Source organism: Gymnoscopelus microlampas, assembly GCF_963454915.1.
Source record: "Gymnoscopelus microlampas genome assembly, chromosome: 9".
Lineage (NCBI taxonomy): Eukaryota > Metazoa > Chordata > Actinopteri > Myctophiformes > Myctophidae > Gymnoscopelus > Gymnoscopelus microlampas.
The window spans coordinates 29590466-29610601 of NC_139946.1; the positions used below are offsets into that span (position 1 = coordinate 29590466).

General features: G+C 41.1%; 3 protein-coding genes across 8 annotated transcripts in view; all 3 read left to right on the plus strand.

The window, feature by feature from the left end:
- Window positions 1-10083, plus strand: part of scinla (scinderin like a) — a 10332-nt gene extending 249 nt beyond the window's left edge. Inside the window, exons 2-18 of one of the 2 annotated variants that reach the window (XR_014601537.1) lie at window positions 1267-1451; window positions 1603-1757; window positions 3115-3276; window positions 3377-3526; window positions 3691-3780; window positions 3894-4026; window positions 4259-4347; window positions 4470-4685; window positions 4774-4907; window positions 6230-6320; window positions 6904-7074; window positions 7762-7936; window positions 8026-8141; window positions 8270-8347; window positions 8470-8530; window positions 8933-9289; window positions 9583-10083. Coding sequence is in view for 1 of the 2 variants with exons in the window: in XM_084067725.1 (XP_083923851.1) it covers window positions 1271-1451; window positions 1603-1757; window positions 3115-3276; window positions 3377-3526; window positions 3691-3780; window positions 3894-4026; window positions 4259-4347; window positions 4470-4685; window positions 4774-4907; window positions 6230-6320; window positions 6904-7074; window positions 7762-7936; window positions 8026-8141; window positions 8270-8347; window positions 8470-8530; window positions 8933-9093 (2163 nt within the window). In the remaining variant the exon portion in view is untranslated. Of the gene's footprint in view, window positions 1-1266; window positions 1452-1602; window positions 1758-3114; window positions 3277-3376; window positions 3527-3690; window positions 3781-3893; window positions 4027-4258; window positions 4348-4469; window positions 4686-4773; window positions 4908-6229; window positions 6321-6903; window positions 7075-7761; window positions 7937-8025; window positions 8142-8269; window positions 8348-8469; window positions 8531-8932 lie in introns of both variants that reach the window. The other variant, XM_084067725.1, reaches the window with a different exon arrangement.
- A 663-nt stretch (window positions 10084-10746) lies between these two features.
- Window positions 10747-13925, plus strand: LOC311052314 (retinol dehydrogenase 8). Its single transcript, XM_084067208.1, has 6 exons — window positions 10747-10879; window positions 11221-11382; window positions 11815-11994; window positions 12077-12170; window positions 12692-12875; window positions 13097-13925. The coding sequence occupies exons 1-6, from the start codon at window positions 10783-10785 to the stop codon at window positions 13340-13342; spliced, it is 963 nt and encodes a 320-aa protein (XP_083923334.1). The 5' UTR covers window positions 10747-10782; the 3' UTR covers window positions 13343-13925.
- A 1006-nt stretch (window positions 13926-14931) lies between these two features.
- Window positions 14932-19275, plus strand: dr1 (down-regulator of transcription 1). Of its 5 annotated transcripts, XR_014601464.1 has the most exons (5): window positions 14932-14989; window positions 15780-16021; window positions 17373-17563; window positions 17858-18856; window positions 18887-19275. XR_014601464.1 is itself a non-coding variant. In XM_084066864.1 (4 exons), exons 1-4 carry the CDS (start codon window positions 14982-14984, stop codon window positions 18002-18004), a joined length of 588 nt encoding a protein of 195 aa, XP_083922990.1. In that variant the 5' UTR covers window positions 14932-14981; the 3' UTR covers window positions 18005-19275. The 5 variants fall into 5 exon arrangements, 4 of the variants coding, with proteins under 4 accessions (XP_083922990.1, XP_083922991.1, XP_083922993.1 ...); XM_084066864.1 differs by having other exon boundaries at window positions 17858-19275; XM_084066865.1 differs by having other exon boundaries at window positions 17400-17563; window positions 17858-19275.
- The last annotated feature ends 861 nt before the right edge of the window (window positions 19276-20136 follow it).

Sequence of the window (20136 nt, forward strand, 5' to 3'; positions counted from 1 at the left end):
TGGACACTGTCTTCCTCTACTTCTCCAGCATGTCGCTGCAGGTCTAGGCTGTATACTTCACACCCTTGAATTCTTTGCGTGTTACTCATAGCCTCCTCCAACCCGCAGAAACTGGTTATTGGATGAAATTAAGTCTAGCAACTTTGTAGCCTGATTGGGTCTAGAAAAATGCACGAATGAATGAACATTTACCTGGGATGCACTATGTTGTTTATTTAATGGATCGGCATGATCTTAATGAATAAAGACTGAGTCGTTGGAGAAATGGGTCTTAAAATGATATAGTCGATCATTCGATCAAACTTCTCAATATGCATCCTATACCATCATTTACATGATGCTGTCTCTAATGACACACTGTGACTTTTCTCCACCCTACAACACAAATTATGATGTAATCAAACCAGGTGGTAGAACTACAGACTATTATGCATTTTCACAGTTTCAGTTTTTGGAGGATAGAGAATTGCAAATTCAAAACTGCATCTATAAAGTATTTTAGAAATCTTGGGATGTTGAGAGGGAACATCATAATTGACACCTTTGATAGAATTATACAATAGGTTTAGGTTACTAGTTTCATGCACCATTTCATTACTTTTTTGCAGCACACTACACATACATAGTCTATCATTAAGGCTCATAACATAGCACACATGTCTTGAGCAAACAATTCCATGCATGCACACTGAGGACTATGGGTTATATTGCCATTTTAGGAGTCTAAGCATATTTTTTTGATTATCGGGATAATGATGTGAATCCAAATAATTTTGGTCAGGATAATCATGACATTACATTTTCATATCGTCCCAGGCCTACTGAGGACATTGCACACAAAAAACATTAAAAGCCTAACTTGGAGAGCTGTACACTATTTATATGTTATGCAACATAAAGTTCCGCTTTTGAAAGGAATCCAAGTGGGAGAGTGCAAAAAAGAGGAAACCTTTGAGATTTGTATTTTATGTACTTAAATCCCAGCATCTGTATTCCGGGGAAAACCTTCGAATAAATAACACATCTACAAGCTTAAAAAAACAGCATTGTAAGCTTGTTGATCGGCCTGTAGGACTCCGCTCAACAATGTATGGGGTTTAAGTGGTTGGTGATAGTGGCAGTTTTTCTGTCCTTACATGATTTTTATTATTCATAAATAAATTAAAGTGAAAGTGAAAATACATTTTTTTTTACGGTACATTAACATGTGTAAGGTTTGTGTAATGACATGGTCCAGTGTGAATCTTCTTCTTCTTTGCCCATCAGCGCGATGGTGCATCACAAAGAGTTTGAGGTGGCAGGGAAGGAGCCCGGCCTGCAGGTGTGGCGGGTGGAGAAGATGGATTTGAAGCCTCTTCCTAAAGAGCTTCATGGAGACTTCTACACCGGCGATGCCTATATCTTGCTATACACCACTGCGGGTTTCTCGTACAACATTCACATGTGGCTGGGTAAGTAACAATTTGGCAATTTGATTCAGATGATGAAACTTTGTCTAATTAACTCTTAAAATAATGCATGTCCCTCCAAGTGGATTACACATACATGTTTCCTGTTATATTCTTACAAGTAGTTTTCAATGAACTGTCACTTATACCATAGGAGCAGAGAGTTCCCAGGATGAGAAAGGCGCGGCTGCCATCTTTGCCACCCAGCTTGATGACTTCCTGGGCGGAGGACCAGTACAATTCCACGATGTTCAACAACATGAGTCACTCACATTTTTGGGCTACTTCAAGTCTGGAGTGAAGTACAAGGTACAGTATCGGACTTAACCACATGAACCCTAGCATTCCTGGGCATGTCATAATAGGGGAACATTCTGCAAAAATAACCAATCTACAAGCTCACAAGATTTGGTGTAGACATGTGGTGTAACATTGTTGTACCGTTTGCACAGCAAACACCTACATCTCTACATCAATTTCTTATCAATACAGATTCAGAAAGATTCTACTTTCTAATACTATAATGCAGGGCTGCCGTGACTGTCAATGTTATTCTGACGGGGACACTGAGGTTCCTGCTGTTACTATCGGGACAAAGCATAATACACAGTTATGAATCCTCTCCAGTGTGTCACATGCTGGCGTGGTGAGGACCTAAGTGCAGGACAGTGAGGCAGGTAGTGATGAAAAACCCAGGACTGGATGTTTTAATGCACACAGATAACAAAGACAACATGTACTGTAACACACAGCACTGATCCAACAAGGACTAACTGGGGAACAAGAGTGATATACACATGGGGGATTACAAATGAGACACAGCTGAGGCAGACAGGAGCCTAGAACAAAGAAAACTAGACCTGCAGGAACATAATACACATAGAATGACCAAATCTAGACAATACAACGAATGAGGCACAAAATACTCATTGAGATTGAAATGTTCTTTTCCAAGATTGAGCTGGGCAAGAGAGCAGCATGAAACAATATTACAACAATAAACAAACAATACAGTTTGTTTATTGTACCAGTCTGAAAACATACAGTACAGTGTATAAAATGCTCATAGCGCTATCTCTAGAACATTCCAGAGTAATAGCTGGTTGCTCTCATAGGGTTTCCACTGAAGGGATTTCCATGGAGAGTTTGAAATGGCAAACAGGCTGAGGAAAACTCATGACTGTCTTATTCCAAAACACCAAATGGCAGCAAATCTGCCAAACTGAACCAAGCCTGTGGAAAAACAGAGACGATGGAGATGCCAGTGAACCATATTTGCAGTGGTGGACAAAGTAAATACTCAAGAATTCAAAAGTAGAAAATGACAAAGTACATTTTATTTTTTAATATCAATGCATTGCTGTATTGAAATTATTGAAAAACAAAAACAAATCAGAAATCTTCGGTGGGACCCCACGGTGGCAGTTGGCCTACAAAAATAAATCATTAATCTGGACCGCTGGCGTAGCGGTCCAGGCACCTAGGTTCAGTGTTGTCTGGCACCGTGTCGCGGGTTCGAGTCCCGATCCCGACGGCCTTTGATGCATGTCACTCCCCATTTCCTGTCGGTCTACTGTCCTGTCCTGGCAATGAAGGCATAAAAGCCCCAAAAAAGACATCGTCCATGATTGTTCTAATGCCGTATATTATTTGGCTTGTATCACAGCAAGGTGGAGTGGCTTCGGGCTTCCAGCATGTGGTGACCAACGACATGAATGTCAAACGCCTGCTGCATGTCAAGGGCCGCAGAGTCATCAGGGCTACAGAGGTGGACATGTCCTGGGCCAGCTTCAACAAAGGAGACTGCTTCATCGTTGACTTGGGAAAGGTGAGTTCAGGTGGGACGAGTGACTATAGATATCAGACTCCAAAACACCGCCATGATGTTAATCTCATCCTCCCTGTGCACCGTGTCTCTCAAATTGCAGGACATCTACAATTGGTGTGGCAGTGAAAGTAACCACTTTGAACGTGTGAAGGCTTTGAGAGTGGCCATCGATATTCGGGACAACGAGCGGAAAGGCCGCGCCAAGATGCATATGGTCGATGAGGGAAGTGAACCAGAGGATGTCCTGAACGTGAGTCAACTTTTCCGTTGTGCAGAGCAGAATAGCTGGTGTTGCGACAACACCAAGCGTTTGTCTGAGTCATGTCAGGATGTCGGTGAGCTCTTACCCAGTCAAATTCCGGATTTGACTGTGTTTAAGGGTCACTAATTTGTTTGTGTGTGTTTTATTTATAGGCTCTTGGACCAATGCCTGAAATCCCATCAAAAAGCCCTGATGATGAATCCGCAGAGACAGCCAACCAGAAAAAGGGAACTCTCTACCAGGTGAGTAACAATGTAAAGTAAGAAGCATTGCAAACTGTGTTTTACATTTGTAAATTCAGTAATGTATACTAGCCTCCAGAAAACTGATACACATGTTTATGTGTGTTTTGTAGATATCTGATGCTGCTGGCTCCATGAAGATGTCAGTGGTAGCTCAGACCAACCCTTTCAGACAAGAAATGCTCTCCCTCAGTGAATGCTACATCTTGGATAATGGCTCAGACAAGAAGATCTTTGTCTGGAAAGGTATTGGGTTATTAATGGAATAATTGGAATTTTCCCAAATCAGTCAAACATATTAATCCAGTCAGACCACTTTCTTTTGTTTGTTGCAAAGGTCACCGCTCAAACTGTTGAAATTTAGGCTCTTTGATTACTGTTGCTTTCTTCTCATTCAACAAAAAGAGGAACATGACTAATACATTTCATAAGTGACAGGTCTCTAACCAAAGAACCACACTCCTACTGTAAACTGCAGGACCCGATGCAAATCCAGCAGAGCGCCGCGCTGCTGCCAAGGCTGCAGAGCAGTTCATTAAAGACAAAGGTTACCCCAAGCACACCCAGGTACAGTTCTGTAATGATGAAGTCTGATCCATCTGCTTCCATCTGGAATCTGTACTGGAAAACAGCATTTGCAAATCAAAGTTTCCATCTATGAATAGTGTATCTGTTACTGACATGAACAGATACAAGTGATGCCAGCAGGGAGTGAGACCACCTTGTTCAAGCAGTTCTTCTGTAACTGGATGGACAAGGACCAGACCACGGGCCCCAGGCGGCCCCACACCGTGGGCCGCATTGCCCACGTGGAGCAGATCCCTTTTGATGCCTCCGCCCTGCACAGCAATGAGACCATGGCTGCCCAACACGGCATGGTGGACGATGGCTCCGGAAAAGTCCAGGTGCGTCAAGTAGTAGGATTACACTTGATGATGTCAGCACACTGTGTATTATACTTAGTAAGGCCATGGCAATGGTGTGTGTCTGTAGATTTGGCGCGTGGAGGAGGGCGAGAAGGTCTCTGTGGACCAATCCAGCTACGGACAGTTCTACGGAGGGGACTGCTATCTGGTGCTGTACACCTACAACGTACGAGGACGAGAGCAGCACATCATCTACACCTGGTTAGTGCTCCCTCATGTGGCCACACGGCGGTGAAATCGCAACCGCTGTCGACTTCAAAGGATTCACGATTTTACTCGTTACATCTCATATACAAGTACACAAGAGTAATTAATATGCTATATATTATAGTTTTTATTTATATAGAGATGGATAAAAGCTCACATCCACTGATGCTCTAGGCCAGGGGTCTTCAACAGGGCTCAGAGTTACTACAGGCCAGGGGGTCCGTCAAATCGCCTTTGTATGATAGAAACTTTTTTTTGTTTTTTAGATTAACCACTTGAACCCTAGCATCCATATTATGAGGAGAACCTTTTTGCCAAAAATAGCAGATCTACAAACTGTGAGCTTATAGATCGGCTATTTTTGGCAAAGAGGTTTGGTGTAGAGGGAAAAAAGAGCAGACTAAGTACTAAGTAAGAGTGAAATGTCAAGAGTATTAAGTATTGACTGTTTAACTGGTTAAATGTCTGAAAATACACATTAAAGTAATACTAGGTAACGTTTTCAGTAAAACTAAAGTTAAATTGTATATCTTTTGTAAGTGGCAAATGTTTCACAACACCCACTCCATGAATTTCACCTCCGAAAGCCTTTTATTTATATATTTTCTATTGAACGATGTCGAGCATGACTTTCCCTCGGAAATTACGTCAGCTGGCCGGAAAAAGGAAGCGGAAATCCACCGGGTTCCTGTTTGGCCAGGAACTACCGCGCCGGTTTCCTGTTTGGCCAGGAACTACCGCGCTAATAACAAAAGGAAACTCACGCTGATTTTAAGAGATTGTATGATTTGAAGAACGAAAAAAAACAGAAAAAGAAAACACAGCTCACGGTAACTAAAGCTCCACTGGCTAAGAGAAACGATCCACAGATCGTATAAAAACAATTAAAAGAACGCTTTTTGAAACACTTCCGTCTTTCGGTGAAAACGAATGGAATTCTGGGTAACAGAGGATAAACGAACGGCCTGCAGTGACGGTAATGACCAGCAGAGGCTGCTAAAAGTCGTTTTTTGGAAATTTGCACAGAACAACTTTAACATGAATCCAAAATACACTGATGATTGTGCTGTCAAACAATGAAGCTATATGGAATCTATGAAAAAGTTGTGGGGGTCCCTGCTTCATCTCTCTCTCAACCAAGGGGTCCTTGGTCTGAAAATTATTGAAGACCCCTGCTCTAACCATGACCCTCTTCAGAGCTTTGTGGTTGAGGGCAGTACAGTTCCCATGTCATGCAGTTATGAGGAATCAGTTACAACATTCCTCTTCATTTCTGACATACATTTTCAAAAGTGTGGCGGTTTTGCTGTCCTTAGGCAAGGGGTGAAGTGCACACAGGATGAACTGGCTGCCTCAGCCTTCCTCACCGTCAAACTGGACGACTCCATGGGGGGATCACCTGTCCAGGTAAGACATTTATTACACAGAACACTATATACGGTTATTATTAGTGAATATCACTTCCATTCAAGCTATGGGAGCTAAGTGCAGTGTTCCTTAATTAAAAAAGTGGGACCCAAACATGGGTGACAGACAATGAACTTTAACAGAGGAACATTATGTTCTTTTTTAGCGGTGTAGCCGCTCCTATAAGTGGGGTTGGGACACCTCATTAGTACACCCTTCGCTGTACTGTGATTGGCTCATAATAGCACACCCCTCTACATTAGTACACCCCTAGCTGTACTGTGATTGGCTGACTCTATTCAGCACTGTGATTGGCTAGCGAGACACATGATGAAATTAATAACCTATAAATAGGACTATGCACTTAAAAAAAATCACACCCAGTGTGAAGTGAGCGGTGTGGTCATCACAGTGATGGAAGCTCACTTCAAAAAGAAAGTGTTTAGAATTCAGATTGCAGTACAAAAGTAGCTGAAAGCTACTGATCTAGAGATGCTATTCCTAACAACCCTGTCTTCTATTAGTATGTGTACTGTAGGTAAAATGAGTTTGTTGAGGTTGTTTCACTTTTTTGTTCCCAAAGGTACGTGTCACGCACGGCCAAGAGCCACCCCACTTTGTGAGTCTGTTCAAGGGGAAGCCTCTGATCATCTACCTGGGTGGGACGTCTAGAAAAGGGGGCCAGAGCCAGGCTGGTGGCACACGACTTTTCCACATCCGCCAGAATTCCACCAAAGCCACAAGAGCTGTTGAGGTAAGCCCAACTTATTACATTGAACATACTGTATCTAAAACTCCTTGTTATAACTTGCCATTTAACCTCATGCTGTCATGAAGAACATACTTTATCCATTAGTGTGTAATCTTTATTTAACTGGAAAAAAATACCTAGGCCTCTCATCACTTTGTCTAGGGAGACCTGTACAAGAAAGGCAGCAGAACTGCTTTTAACATTTGTTTAACTTTTTGTTACATTGACACATATTATCCCATTATATTAAAACATCTTCCAAGACATCTATTTAAAAACAAAAACAAACAAAAAACAGGCTATGGTCAACATCTACACTCCTCCTTAAAAACATCTCCAATCAGGGTCTTGAACTCCCTGAGTGGTACCAGCACCTCCTAATGTGGAAACAACCCTGGGAACTCTAAAAAGTCACTGGCTGCTGGACTGTGTTTGGTAACTGTTAACTGCAAAGTTATGGAGGCTTCAAAGATAAGTGGACAATTTAGACAGGATTGCCTTGTAGAGGAAAACACACAAATATAACAACTACATGTAGCTGCAAGGCCATTCCATCACATTTCATAAAAACTATACTGATGGGTGGATGATCAGTGTCAAGCAACAATAATTTTCTCAAATTCAGCAAATGGTACATTGAAGCCCATTTAAACTGAATCTATCTCTCTTTTCTCCCTTTTATTGATCTAGGTGCAGCCCTCTGCTTCCTCTCTGAACACTAACGACGTGTTTGTGCTGAAGTCACTGGATTCTGTATTCGTGTGGAAGGGAGTCGGGGCCACAGATGAGGAGATGAGTGCGGCCAAGTATGTCACCAGCCTGCTCGGAGGCAGTGTCACTGCAGTGGCTGAGGGAAAGGAGCCAGGTGAATACTATCAATAGGAATTTTATTTTACTCTCTAATGATAGTATGATAGAATTGTGTTTCATACAGTACTACTGCACTCTCCCCAGCTGCTTTCTGGTCAGCACTGGGAGGGAAGAAGGATTACCAGACATCCAGGAGCCTGCAGAAGGTGGTGAAGCCACCTCGACTGTTTGGCTGTTCAAACAAAACTGGCAGACTCATAGTGAGTGTAAAACTTTCCAAACCATTTGAAGTCATTGAGTTATTGACTATTTGGCAGCTTTTTTTTTTACAAGTGCTGTGAGGTGGCATTTGAAATCAGACTGTACACTGTATTACATTTTTTGTCAGGCAGAAGAGGTGCCTGGGGATTTCACGCAGATGGATCTGGCAACCGATGATGTTATGATTGTGGACACCTGGGATCAGGTAAGCTCCTTGGCATGCCATCATTATTCAGGAAGTGGTCCACGCTCTCACGAGATCTTTTATTGTTTCCCTATCCCTAAATCTCATGTGGTTGTATCTCCCTCTGTCTCCTGCCACAACAGATCTTCCTCTGGATCGGCAACGAAGCCAACAAGGTGGAGAGAACTGGAGCAGGCAAAATTGGTAGGATAAACACAGCAATATTTATTATGAGGGGCCTCTGGTGTCAGGGGTCCCAGGATTTGTTTATCGCATACAATACATACAGACATACATACATACATGCATGCATGCATACATACATACATACATACATACATACATACATACATACATACATACATACATACATACATACATACATACATACACACACATACATACACACACACACACACACACACACACACACACACACACACACACACACACACACACACACACACACACACACACACACACACACACACACACACACACACACACACACACACACACACACACACACACACACACACACACACACACACACATACATACATACATCATCGTACTCATCTATGCCTTCTTTCTTTTTTTTAACAGCTAAAGACTATGTGGATTCTGACCCCTCCGGTCGTCGTGGTACTCCCATCACGACAACTAAGCAGGGGGCAGAGCCACCCACCTTCACTGGCTGGTTCCAGGCTTGGGACCCCAAGATGTGGGACACAGACCCATTGGAGCGCATCCGGGCCAACTTCTAAACACAGTCACATGCACACCCACACTCTGCCTACCTGCTGATGCTTGGCTTAAAGAAAATACCCAGAAACACACAATGCAAACGCATCTGCAAGTTACTGTATCACAGTAAGCACACAGTTCTTATAATCTTAAAAGGTAAACTTGGCCCATTTTCAACCTAAATCCCATTGTTTCACATCATCGAGCATACAGAATGTACGCCTGAAATGACGTGTCTTACATCATTGTTTCACAACGTCATATGTCAAGAAGAAATTCACAGAGGACAGTATTTTTTTGCCACACTATATTTGGTATCTCCTCACATCAAAACAATGGGGATTTAGGTTGAAAATCTTTTCCCTTAAAGTTTGACCTCGCCATATAACAAATAGAATATCCTGTCATATTTATATTTAAGGTTTTGGACCAATTTGCTGCTTGAATTCATTTTACAAATATTAGATTTTATATTTGTAGAAAGATCTGTGCGCAACCTCGCAGAAAAGAGAACGTCCATGAATGACATGGTGCTACACTTCCCATTAAATCCTTGTATTCACAGTGGAACTTCATCAGACATACTACATACAGCACATGTTAAGATTATGTCTAATGAAGATCCCACTGTCTGTCCAAAACATCATGTTTTCTAACCTTTAAATGAAGGCTAGTGTGGCACCATGTCGTTCGTGAATAAATATTTGATTTGAAATGTTATTTTCTTGATTTCACAGTGGTCTATGATAACTTGATGTCAGCGATAGACTGTTACAGTATATGGTAGCTAAGAACTATGCACCATTTACCATAGTTAGAATGTGACCTTATGATATCTTAGAAACTTTGTAAGTATTGGTCAGTTTTGATGCATTAAGCTCTGTCTGGCATAAAGAAAATGTTGTGGAGGACACTGCCACCTTTCCAAATTGGACTGTGTGGACTCAAACTTTGTTTCAGGGTTTCCCATTTTTACTGTTTTAATAAAACCTCCCTTTAAAAATAAAAAAGTCACATTGCATTTTTTCTAGTTGTGTGTGTGTGTGTGTGTGTGTGTGTGTGTGTGTGTGTGTGTGTGTGTGTGTGTGTGTGTGTGTGCGCGCGCGCGTGCGTGTGTGTGTGTGTATGTATGTATGTATGTATATATGTGATGTATGTACTGTATCTGTATGTATGTATGTATGTACTGCATGTCAAACAGATTTGAATCTATTCTTATTTGTAATAGTGTCTGTGCTTGTGTAATTTTAGGGGAGATTCTTTCATAAGCCAGTATTTGCTCTGTTCTTGCTGTATTCTTTTCCTTAACATTTTCTAATAATCTCAAACTCAGAGCAGAGGTAAGAATTCATGGTTAATTGCTTCCTATTCCAAATCCCTCCCTTTCATATGGTTTCTATCATCTGTGATCTTGATTTCTGTTGTGGACATGTATGTTTGTGTCTCCACTGAGGGGATATATCTCAAATCTCGTCAATCATTGCACAGATAATCATTTATCTCATATAGCCTAAACCCTCGATGAGTCAGAGCCATGTGTCAGCCATGCTTGATGATAATGTGCCTATATCTATATGCACTTAGGGCATATAGTCAGATGTGCTGAGTTGCACGCTTGCGGATTAAGGAACAGGGCTGTTAAAGCACTTCTACTTGCTTATGTTTCAGTCTTATCTGCTGGAGCTGAGAGAAACACTCATTCAGTCACTATGAACCAGAAGGTAGTGCTCATCACAGGCTGTTCCTCTGGCATTGGGTTAGCCCTGGCTGTCCGCATTGCAAAGGATGAGAAGAAGAGGTTCATGGGTAAGGAAGGATTGAAGTAAAGAATGTAATTGAAGTAAAAGTATTATTTATATTATATTAAATTCATATTTTTTAAATATTTAAACAAAATTACCAACAATAGTATACATACAATCTCACAACGCGTTTGTGAGTTTATAGATCGGCATTTTTTTTACTGTTAGAAGTAGGGCCTATATAGGCTCGGCTTAAGTTAATGATAAATTGTGGTACAGTATCTGATTAAACTGATTTGACCAGTGGTAGCCGTGTGATCTGTGTGTCCCTTTCCAGCACATGCATATCATAGGTAGGAAAACAGATTGGAGGTTTGTTAAATTGATGCATGCTGTGTTTCATAGTGTATGCCACCATGAGGAATCTGTCTAAAGGTCAGCAACTTGTCGAAGAAGCAAGTCGTACTTTGGGAAGGACCCTAAAAGTCAAACAAATGGATGTGTGTGATGAGCAATCCATTAAAGCCTGTGTGGACAGTCTGCCTGAGCGTCGAGTGGACATCCTTAGTAAGTCACAAGTTCACAACCATCTGGTTCAAAATGAAAACCCACGGTAAACCTTTTCCCCCAACATGGTCAAAGCAGATGGTAGCTTTCAGCCTGGTTCTCCTTGAGGTTTCTTTCCGTTAAAGGGGAGATTTTCCTTGCCTCTGTCACCAAATCCTTAATGGCTTACGGTGGAAACATTGTGTCTCTGCTCTATACAGTGTGTAAAGTTCGTTGAGACAGTTGTGATTTGGTAATATACTGTATACTAAAGTGAATTTTATTGAAAGAATGACTGAATTATTCCTCTATTTTGCCAGTATCCTGATGAACTCTTTGAGTAGGCTACATTTCTTTCCAACCTACCATGTAGACTGTAACAGGGCTAACTTTAAATGAATGAGCTGTTACATTGGCCTCCCCATTCTTTTCCATACTGAATTCCTCTCACAGTCAGTAACGCTGGGATGGGTTTGATTGGGCCTATCGAGTGTCAGTCTATAGATGAGATGAAGGCTGTCATGGACACCAACTTCTTTGGCCTGGTGCGTTTGCTCAAGGAAGTCCTCCCCGATATGAAGAAGAGGAAAAAAGGCCATATCGTTGTCATCAGCAGTGTCATGGGCATCCAGGGTGAGGAAGGAAATGCGTGAGAAAATCCATTTGTGTTAATATGGAACCAAGTACTTTAACACACAGTTCTGTTGTTTTTCAGGGATCTTGTTCAACGACGTCTATGCTGCTTCCAAATTTGCGGTGGAGGGCTTCTGTGAAAGCTTGGCAGTACAAGCCCTGAGGTTTAATCTCAAGTAAGTGCTGCTTCAGGTGAACACACACGGACAAAACGTGCTGCTTTCATTTTAGTGTTGTTTGTACATTGTGGCTTAAATTGGCCTCATGAGACCAGGAGGATTAGTAAATGATGAATAATTCCTCTTAGAGTGAGCTTCCCTTAAAGGCTGATTACATGCATGCAAACCAACACCTGTGGCCCAGTTGTCAACGTCACCGACATCTGCACACTATTGACTGCAATATTCCACCATCATTTCATGTCATGATGGATATGGGAACAACAAACACATCTATGAATATTTAGTGCAAGCTTTATTCTTGCAACAGAATATCATGCAAAATAAATGTCCTTCAGGCTGGTTTCACCAATACGAGAGCAGATCATTATTTTTCTAAAATCAAAATGTACCACCTTTACAGTCAATTGAACTACTTTCTATAATTTTTCAAACCTAGACACCAAAACACATTTCTTGAGTTAAGTGATGTGATCACACACACACACCCATGCTGTACTTCACTTTTGCTTCCTCAGTATTAGCCTCATTGAGCCAGGGCCTGTGATAACAGAGTTTGAGCGCAAGGTGTATGAGGATGGTTTGAAGACTGATCTCAGCAAAGCTGACAAAGTGACTGCTAACATGTTCACTAACATCTACTTGAAGAACTACAAACAGATCTTTGAGACCCTTGGACAGACACCTGAAGATGTCGCAGAGGTAAGCTCGGCTCATCTTTAATAATGCCATGGACAATTTTCCAATTTTGACATGTTTACTACTTGGTAAAACAAATCAGTGTTGTATAGGCTAATTGACCATATTTAAGCCTTATTGATCTAATTGACCATATTTGCCACCCCCTAATATGACATAAGAGTAATATGGTCAATGTATTACTGTTGAGGCAGTTAATCTATAGATTGTGTTTTTTCCTATAGCATACCCACAAGATCATCACCATGGCCGACCCACCATTCCGTCACCAGACGAACAGGCTGTACACTCCCATGACCACCCTGAAATATGCTGACCCCGAAGGTGATCTCCCTATCGACGCCTTCTACAAGATGGTGTTCGAACATGACAAGGTCTTCAATGCTAGTCTGAACTTTCTCAAACTGCTGCGCCGGAGTAGAAGTCGCAAGAGCTTCACATTGGATAAGGATAAGGACAAGAACAATTAGAGCCAGCCTATTATCTTCTAATATTGCACCAGTCATCTTTGGTTAAATTTGGGATTTTGTTTAATGTCGTCTGCTTCTTTTTCTCTGTGTAGTTTGACTTCAGACTATTTTGTGATGTTTGATTATTTTATTGATAATTTTAGTCTGAGCTCTCAGAATTGTTTTATATATTACCCTCAAGAGTTTATTATTAATGGCATACACAGTGCTCCTAATAGTTAGGATGGGTAAATGCAGGGGATATAATCCAGGTATGTGCAAATGTACTTGGAAAATACCCCACCAACTAAAAGGGAACACAATTGATGTATTCTTTACTTAGTATGAAGTGCTGAATAGATTTTCATGGAATGACATACTGTATCTATATATATTTAGACTCTTTAAGACCTTCCTGAAGCTTTTGAGCCATACAGTATATTAATCTGGCCACCTAAGTATCCTCATTCTCTAAGCCACCAAAGCTCACATAACACCATTATGAAATGTAATTAAAACTGTGAAGGGCATTGATGAGGTCAGTTGGCCTACATCGGAAGAGGTAAGAATATATTTTTTGTAAATAAATACAAATCCAATGGTGTCTATGGCTCATGTATTCCAGGCATTATAACTGGCTGCTATAAAGTTTAACATTGTTGTAAGGCAGACAAAACAGGTTTGATTAGTTGTTATGCAACAGGTTCACTGACACTGATTACAAATATCTTAATCTGGGATTCAGCTGTCTCCTCTGATTGAGCCTTACTGTATAAGTGAAGTAGACAAACATACAAAAGGAACATAGAAGGTGCATAGAACAACAAATAGAAGCTTACAAAATAGATTCAGTCTTTGTGTATTTAGTCATTGCCGCCAGTCAGGGCAATGCTTTGTACAATACTTTGAGCAATTTTTGCATTTTGTTTGATACAGTAGTTTATTATTATATAATCTGAATATAATATAATATATCGATTCACAGAAGATATATTGTATTATAGCAAGGGTTCCCAAACTTTTCAGGCCGTGACCCCCCAAAATAATCATATTTGAACTGGGGACAAGCACTTGGAATTGTAGACATCACAGGCATTAAATATGTAGGCATTACATTTAGTTAGACTCACAAATAAATATCGTGAAAATAGCCGAACTACAAGCTCCCAACGCCTCGCACTATGAGGCGTTGTGAGCTTGTAGATTGGCTATTTTCACAATGTTTGCCTCTTTTTGATGTCATATTTGACAATTTGTCCAATTTGGTATTAAAAAGGTCTTAAAAGTCCTTAAATTGTCACTTTAGAAATGTGCAGGACAGGTACCCTGTATACACTTATACTGTATGTTGGCGTGTTTACTGTTGAGTGAGAAAACAATGTTGCACATTAAGCTAATAATCTGGGGACCCCCCAAAATCTTTTGGGGAACCCCCTGGGGATCCCGACCCCCCAGTTTGGGAACCACTGGTAGTATAAACTGGTAGAATTGTAGACTAGCACTGGAGCCCCATTTGAATATTCAGCAAATGGCCACTAGATGGCGGTATCACCCGTGAAGCAAATTAGTCAAGACCCCCAGAAGTATATCCGCCTTTTCTCTGACGTTGCATCCGGGACAGATTTCGGCTAATGTTGGCCACAATGGAACAACATTAGAGATGAATTAGTAAGTGAGGTTCGGGTGATACGGTCGGTTCCTTTGGGTCCGCGGTTGACAGAACAAATCCACAGTATTCTGGCAGCGATCTGTTGCGGTCGGCGTCTCAGATGGTGGATCCACCAAGACTTAGGGGAGCGTTCATCATTGTTTAGCCCATAGCCATGTTGTCCAGCATCTGAGCTAACTTCAACTAGAGCACCAGTCAGTCAGACTGCTGTAGTTTTCATATCTGTGTCTAGATAACGTGAACACCGAGGACCCTCGCAGTCAGCTGTGAGCATCTTTTTTTTTTTTTTTTTTTTTTTTTTACACCAATTGCTGTCGTTTTTGTCAACACCACCTAGGCCTGTCACAATTATTCCATAATCGTCTAATCGCAATTATTTGAGATAACCGCAATAGTTTTTTGCATTATCGTCATAATCGTCAAAATGTAAAAAGAAAAAGTAGAAATAGCAAAGCCTACAACGTGTCACTTTTTGACTTGTTGTAAGCTTGTAGATCTGGTATTTCTGCTTTTTTTTAAGGCGTTGTAAGCTTGCAGATCAGCTATTTCCGCTATTTAAATGGGGGGGGGAAATATGTATAAAAATATCAAATATGTAATTTCTTTGTATATTTAAGTTATCTGTCATATATTTGCCATGTGAAATGTTTGATTACAAAGCCTAAAAGGAAAACAGAAATTACATTTTGATTAACATGTTCAAATGTTCAATGCCAAAAAACACAATCAAATCGTTATAATTATTTGTTTGACAATTAATCGTCAACCTGGCTTTTGTAATCGTGACAGCCCTACAAGCACCCCCACCACGATGGCTTCTTCCTCTGGGAACGATGACGACCTGACCATCCCCAGGGCAGCCATCAACAAGATGATCAAGGAGACCCTCCCCAACGTGCGGGTTGCCAACGATGCCAGGGAGCTGGTGGTGAACTGCTGCACAGAGTTCATCCACCTCATCTCGTCAGAGGCCAACGAGATATGCAACAAGTCCGAGAAGAAGACCATATCTCCCGAGCATGTCATCAATGGTCAGTCCCTTGTGTTCGCTTCTCCTATTATATCAGTGGTTCTCAAACTTTTACATTTCAAGGTCTCCCCTTAACTCTGACTGACAGTATACAAATGGAACCAAATGGACCCGTTATGGTCCATTTGGTTCCATTTGTATTCTGTCAGAGTTACAGACCCCCTCCAGGAACCCTGAGAGCCCCTCCCTGAAAACCACTTCGAGAACCACTGTGTAATATAGTATAACCTTCATTTAACCAGTAAAGACTTTAGTACAAAGTCTCTCTTGCAAGTATACACACTGGCCAAGATGCAGGTGTGTTGCACAAGACCCATGCTTAAAATGGACATAAAACAAACATACATACAGACTACCAAATACCACTCAGAGTGGGAATCCCTGAGGCTTAAAATAAACATTTTAGGACCACAACGGAAACAAGCCACCAAGTATTTTTGTGTTATCCTTTTTAGCATTGCTTGCGCAATTGTACTTGCTGTACTGTTTGCAGCTTGTTAAAGTATTCAATCAATCAATCATTTATAACAAAAACACAGCAGTATACGCCACGGCCAAATAAATAAATACATTGAAGCCGAATGAATAGAATAAACCCATGAAAAACACTAAAACACAGTATTGTGTGACAGGGGAGTCACATCCAGGTAGGCACGTGCCCCCTAACTGCAGTTGACACTTTCAGGGCGGTGTGACTCCTGTCACTCACACAGTGTTCATTTAACTGCGAGCGTGTACACTACCCCAGGGGTCTTCAACTTTTCCGGGCCAAGGACCCCCTAGCTGAGCGAGAGATGAAGCAGGGACACACACTACATATTGTATACAGTTGTGTTGCAGATTAAACCTTTTCATAGATTTCATCAGTGTTGTGTGAACTAACATTTTTTTATTATTTCACTTAAACCCTCAATACTTAGTCATCTTGATCGTTGGCTCTGTACTTCCTCCCCTCGCTCTTTTTTCCTTCTACGCCAAACCTCTTTGCCGAAAATAGCCAATCTACAAGTTCACAACGCCTCAGAGGTGTGTGCTTGTAGATCTGCTATTTTTGGCTAATGTTCCCCTCAGAATAGGGATTTTAGGGTTGAAGTGCTTAATGTAAAAAATATATATAATAATCCTATCACACAAAGATTTGGCAGCCCCCCTGTAGTAACTCTGAGGACCCCCTAGGGGTCCCAGACCCCCTGTTGAAGAACCCTGCACTACACACTAGTACACAGGTCCTTTTGTTTACATCATTCTGTACACTCACAGTTACAAATGGATACATTGACAGTGGGGATTTTACTGTGTGAAGCCATGCAACACTTGCCAGTTTCCTAATGTGATTGATGGTGGTTTTTCAGTTTCTGTGTGTCTCCTTCTCGTTGTAGCACTAGAGAGCCTCGGTTTCGCGTCGTACATCACAGAGGTGAAAGATGTCCTGGCAGAGTGTAAAACCGTTGCGCTGAAGAGGAGGAAGGCGAGCTCTCGCCTAGAGAATCTTGGCATTCCAGAGGAAGAGCTGCTTCGACAACAGCAGGAATTATTTGCCAAGGTGCGGTCTTAGAATTAAGTAAGATATAAATGAATGAGATTGACTGTGTGTATTTTAGGCTGGGCAATACGATTTGAAGTCAATATCACGATTTTTTAAAAACATTTTTCCTCAATTAGTTACAATTAATGAACGACTAAGAAATGTATACAGTGAAAGTAGCAGAGCTACTGTGAGCCTGCAGAGTAGATCAGCTATTTTCTCTATTTTTGTCTATTTTCGGTTAATTGCCCAGCCCTAGTGCATCTCAATGGCCCTGTTTTTTATGGCATGAATGTGTTTTTATCATGACAGGCACGGCAGCAGCAAGCGGAGCTCGCTCAGCAGGAGTGGCTGCAGATGCAACAGGCTGCCCAGCAAGCACAAATGGCTGCAGCATCAGCCAGTGCTGCCCAGCAAGCCGGTTCCTCCCAGGATGAAGATGAAGAGGATGACATGTGACCCCAGGACAGACACCGTTTTAAAACCTGGCCAAATCCCCTTCCTCTGGCAATTTTCGTCAATTCTCCTACTACAGCTGTTGGCGGAGAGATGCGAAATCTGTTTGGACACCTGTTGTACATCAGTCCAGCATCAAACATGCACTTTCAGGCATGGACAGTGTCATCAAAGTTGAGGGGAATTCCCAACTAGCCTTGACGTGTTATTTGGAAAGCAGTACCTGAACACACGAATAATTGGATTCAAGATGCTGTTATGAAGTTTTTGATTCATCTCATCTTTTCCTTTTTCCAGTTGGTTATGTTCAATTTTGTCTTGGAATTGTTTATGTTGTGAGTGATTTGTAGATTTAGAGATGAGTTATGGATACACTGAAGAATGAAGGTGAGCAGGTCAGGATATGTCAGTGAATTTTGGCTATAATGCAGCAAGTGTTCAATTCTTCGGGTACTGCTTCTTTAGCTTAAGTTTGTTATCCGTTTTGCTAGATTACTTTTGGTGAGGAGAACAGCTCTAGGATTTTTTTTAGAGCAATTGATTACAACTTTCTTGTGGTCCTTTTTTGTCTGTAATTAAAAAGAAAAAGGTTTCTTTAACCCCCCTCCTGATATATTTCTTTACCAGAGGATTCTTTGGAGGGGTTGTGAATATGTATTTGAATTTTTGTTAAAATGGAAAGGACATTTTGTTTTATTTTAGTTCAGTCGCACTGTCGCACAGTCTGTGATGCATTTTCTTTTCCTACTTTCCACCACAGTATTGTTAATTAGCTAGCTACACCTTACAGAATCAGGCTATTTTTGACTCGTAGAACCAAAGACAGAGGACAGACTAGTGCCTAATGTATGCTCCGTCGCACGGCAAAAGTAGCAGACCTACAAGCTCACGCCGCATCTCAAATGGACCCGTTGTGAGCTTGTAGGTCGGCTATTGTCGTCACGCGGCGCTGTTGTGTGACGAAGTATGAATCAGGCATAACACCCCCTGAGTAGTGATTTTCTGAGGTGTAGGTGCTATGTGATGCTTGGCTGCAGAGTGCATCCAAGCAAATGTACACAATGTTAAGGATGTTAACTTTCACTTTGTAAAATGCTTTGATATCTGGGCTGTATTTGTTCTTTTGCCCACCTCTGGTGTATTATCAAACATTTGCAATGCGACTGTGTGGTAAATCCTTAATATAAACATGGATAACCTAGTTGTAATTGATACACATTCATTTGATTACAAAGTTGTATTCTTTAAGCAATAAAGGAAACATGTTTTATAGAGACACATCTTTACTTTTGTTTTCATAATTGAATCTCACCTGTTTCGCAGATTGAACAGGGGGAGGAACATTTTGTTTCATGTCCTACTCTTGCCAACTTTACAGAAGCAGCTGCTTTATGTAAAATATTACAGCATTTATATAGTATTGAAAATACATCCTGATGCATTTCTTTGTTAGCTCCCAGTCCGTTTTATTTACTAGTTTTGTCATCTCTTTTTTTTTATAGGGACACCTGAATGAAAGAGGTTAATAACCCTCCTAAATGCACGGATTATAATGTACATACTATTACTTGATCATAATATTCTTGACTGACCAAAACAAACATATATTGTCTCTCCTTTACAAGGGCATCCATCACAAAATAGACAAGTCTATGCTGACGTGTGGATCAATATCAAGGTTGTCTCACATCCCTGGATATTTGGAGCCACAGCTTGGTAGTGTGGGAGAATCAGCCTAATTTCCAGAGCAGCAGTTATTTTCGGCAAGGCATGTTTATTTGTATAGCACAATTCAACAAGGCAATTCAAAGTGCTTTACATAAACAGACAGAGTATAGACATGTTTCTCTTTACTGTTTGTTTTCTTTTATGTCATTGCTCTCCCTGGGCCCCCAATACTTTTCTAACCCCTGCACAAAAACGAATTTCACCCACTTCTTGCTGTCTGTGGTTGCCAGACAGCAAAACAGATCCAGCTCATCATCCCTAGCCTTGTTGTCAGAATCCATTATGTTCATAGACATTATGCAATTTATTACACAGTATTTACCATTCAAATGTGAATAATGGTTTATCATGGAGCCTGAAATAAGGCACAGCAATGCCTCTTTCACGTCGTCAGGCAGCTGAAGCTC

What these genes read in the sequence shown, in the direction of transcription:
- dr1 (XM_084066864.1), top strand. An exon ending in TCCCGAGCATGTCATCAATG is followed by an intron (nt 16,022 to 17,372) that starts GTCAGTCCCTTG and finishes GTGGTTTTTCAG; the next exon opens with TTTCTGTGTGTCTCCTTCTC. An exon ending in AGCAGGAATTATTTGCCAAG is followed by an intron (nt 17,564 to 17,857) that starts GTGCGGTCTTAG and finishes TTATCATGACAG; the next exon opens with GCACGGCAGCAGCAAGCGGA.
- LOC311052314 (XM_084067208.1), top strand. Translation starts at nt 10,783, where the DNA reads ATGAACCAGAAGGTAGTGCTCATCACAGGCTGTTCCTCTGGCATTGGG. An exon ending in TGAGAAGAAGAGGTTCATGG is followed by an intron (nt 10,880 to 11,220) that starts GTAAGGAAGGAT and finishes TGTGTTTCATAG; the next exon opens with TGTATGCCACCATGAGGAAT. An exon ending in GCCCTGAGGTTTAATCTCAA is followed by an intron (nt 12,171 to 12,691) that starts GTAAGTGCTGCT and finishes TTGCTTCCTCAG; the next exon opens with TATTAGCCTCATTGAGCCAG.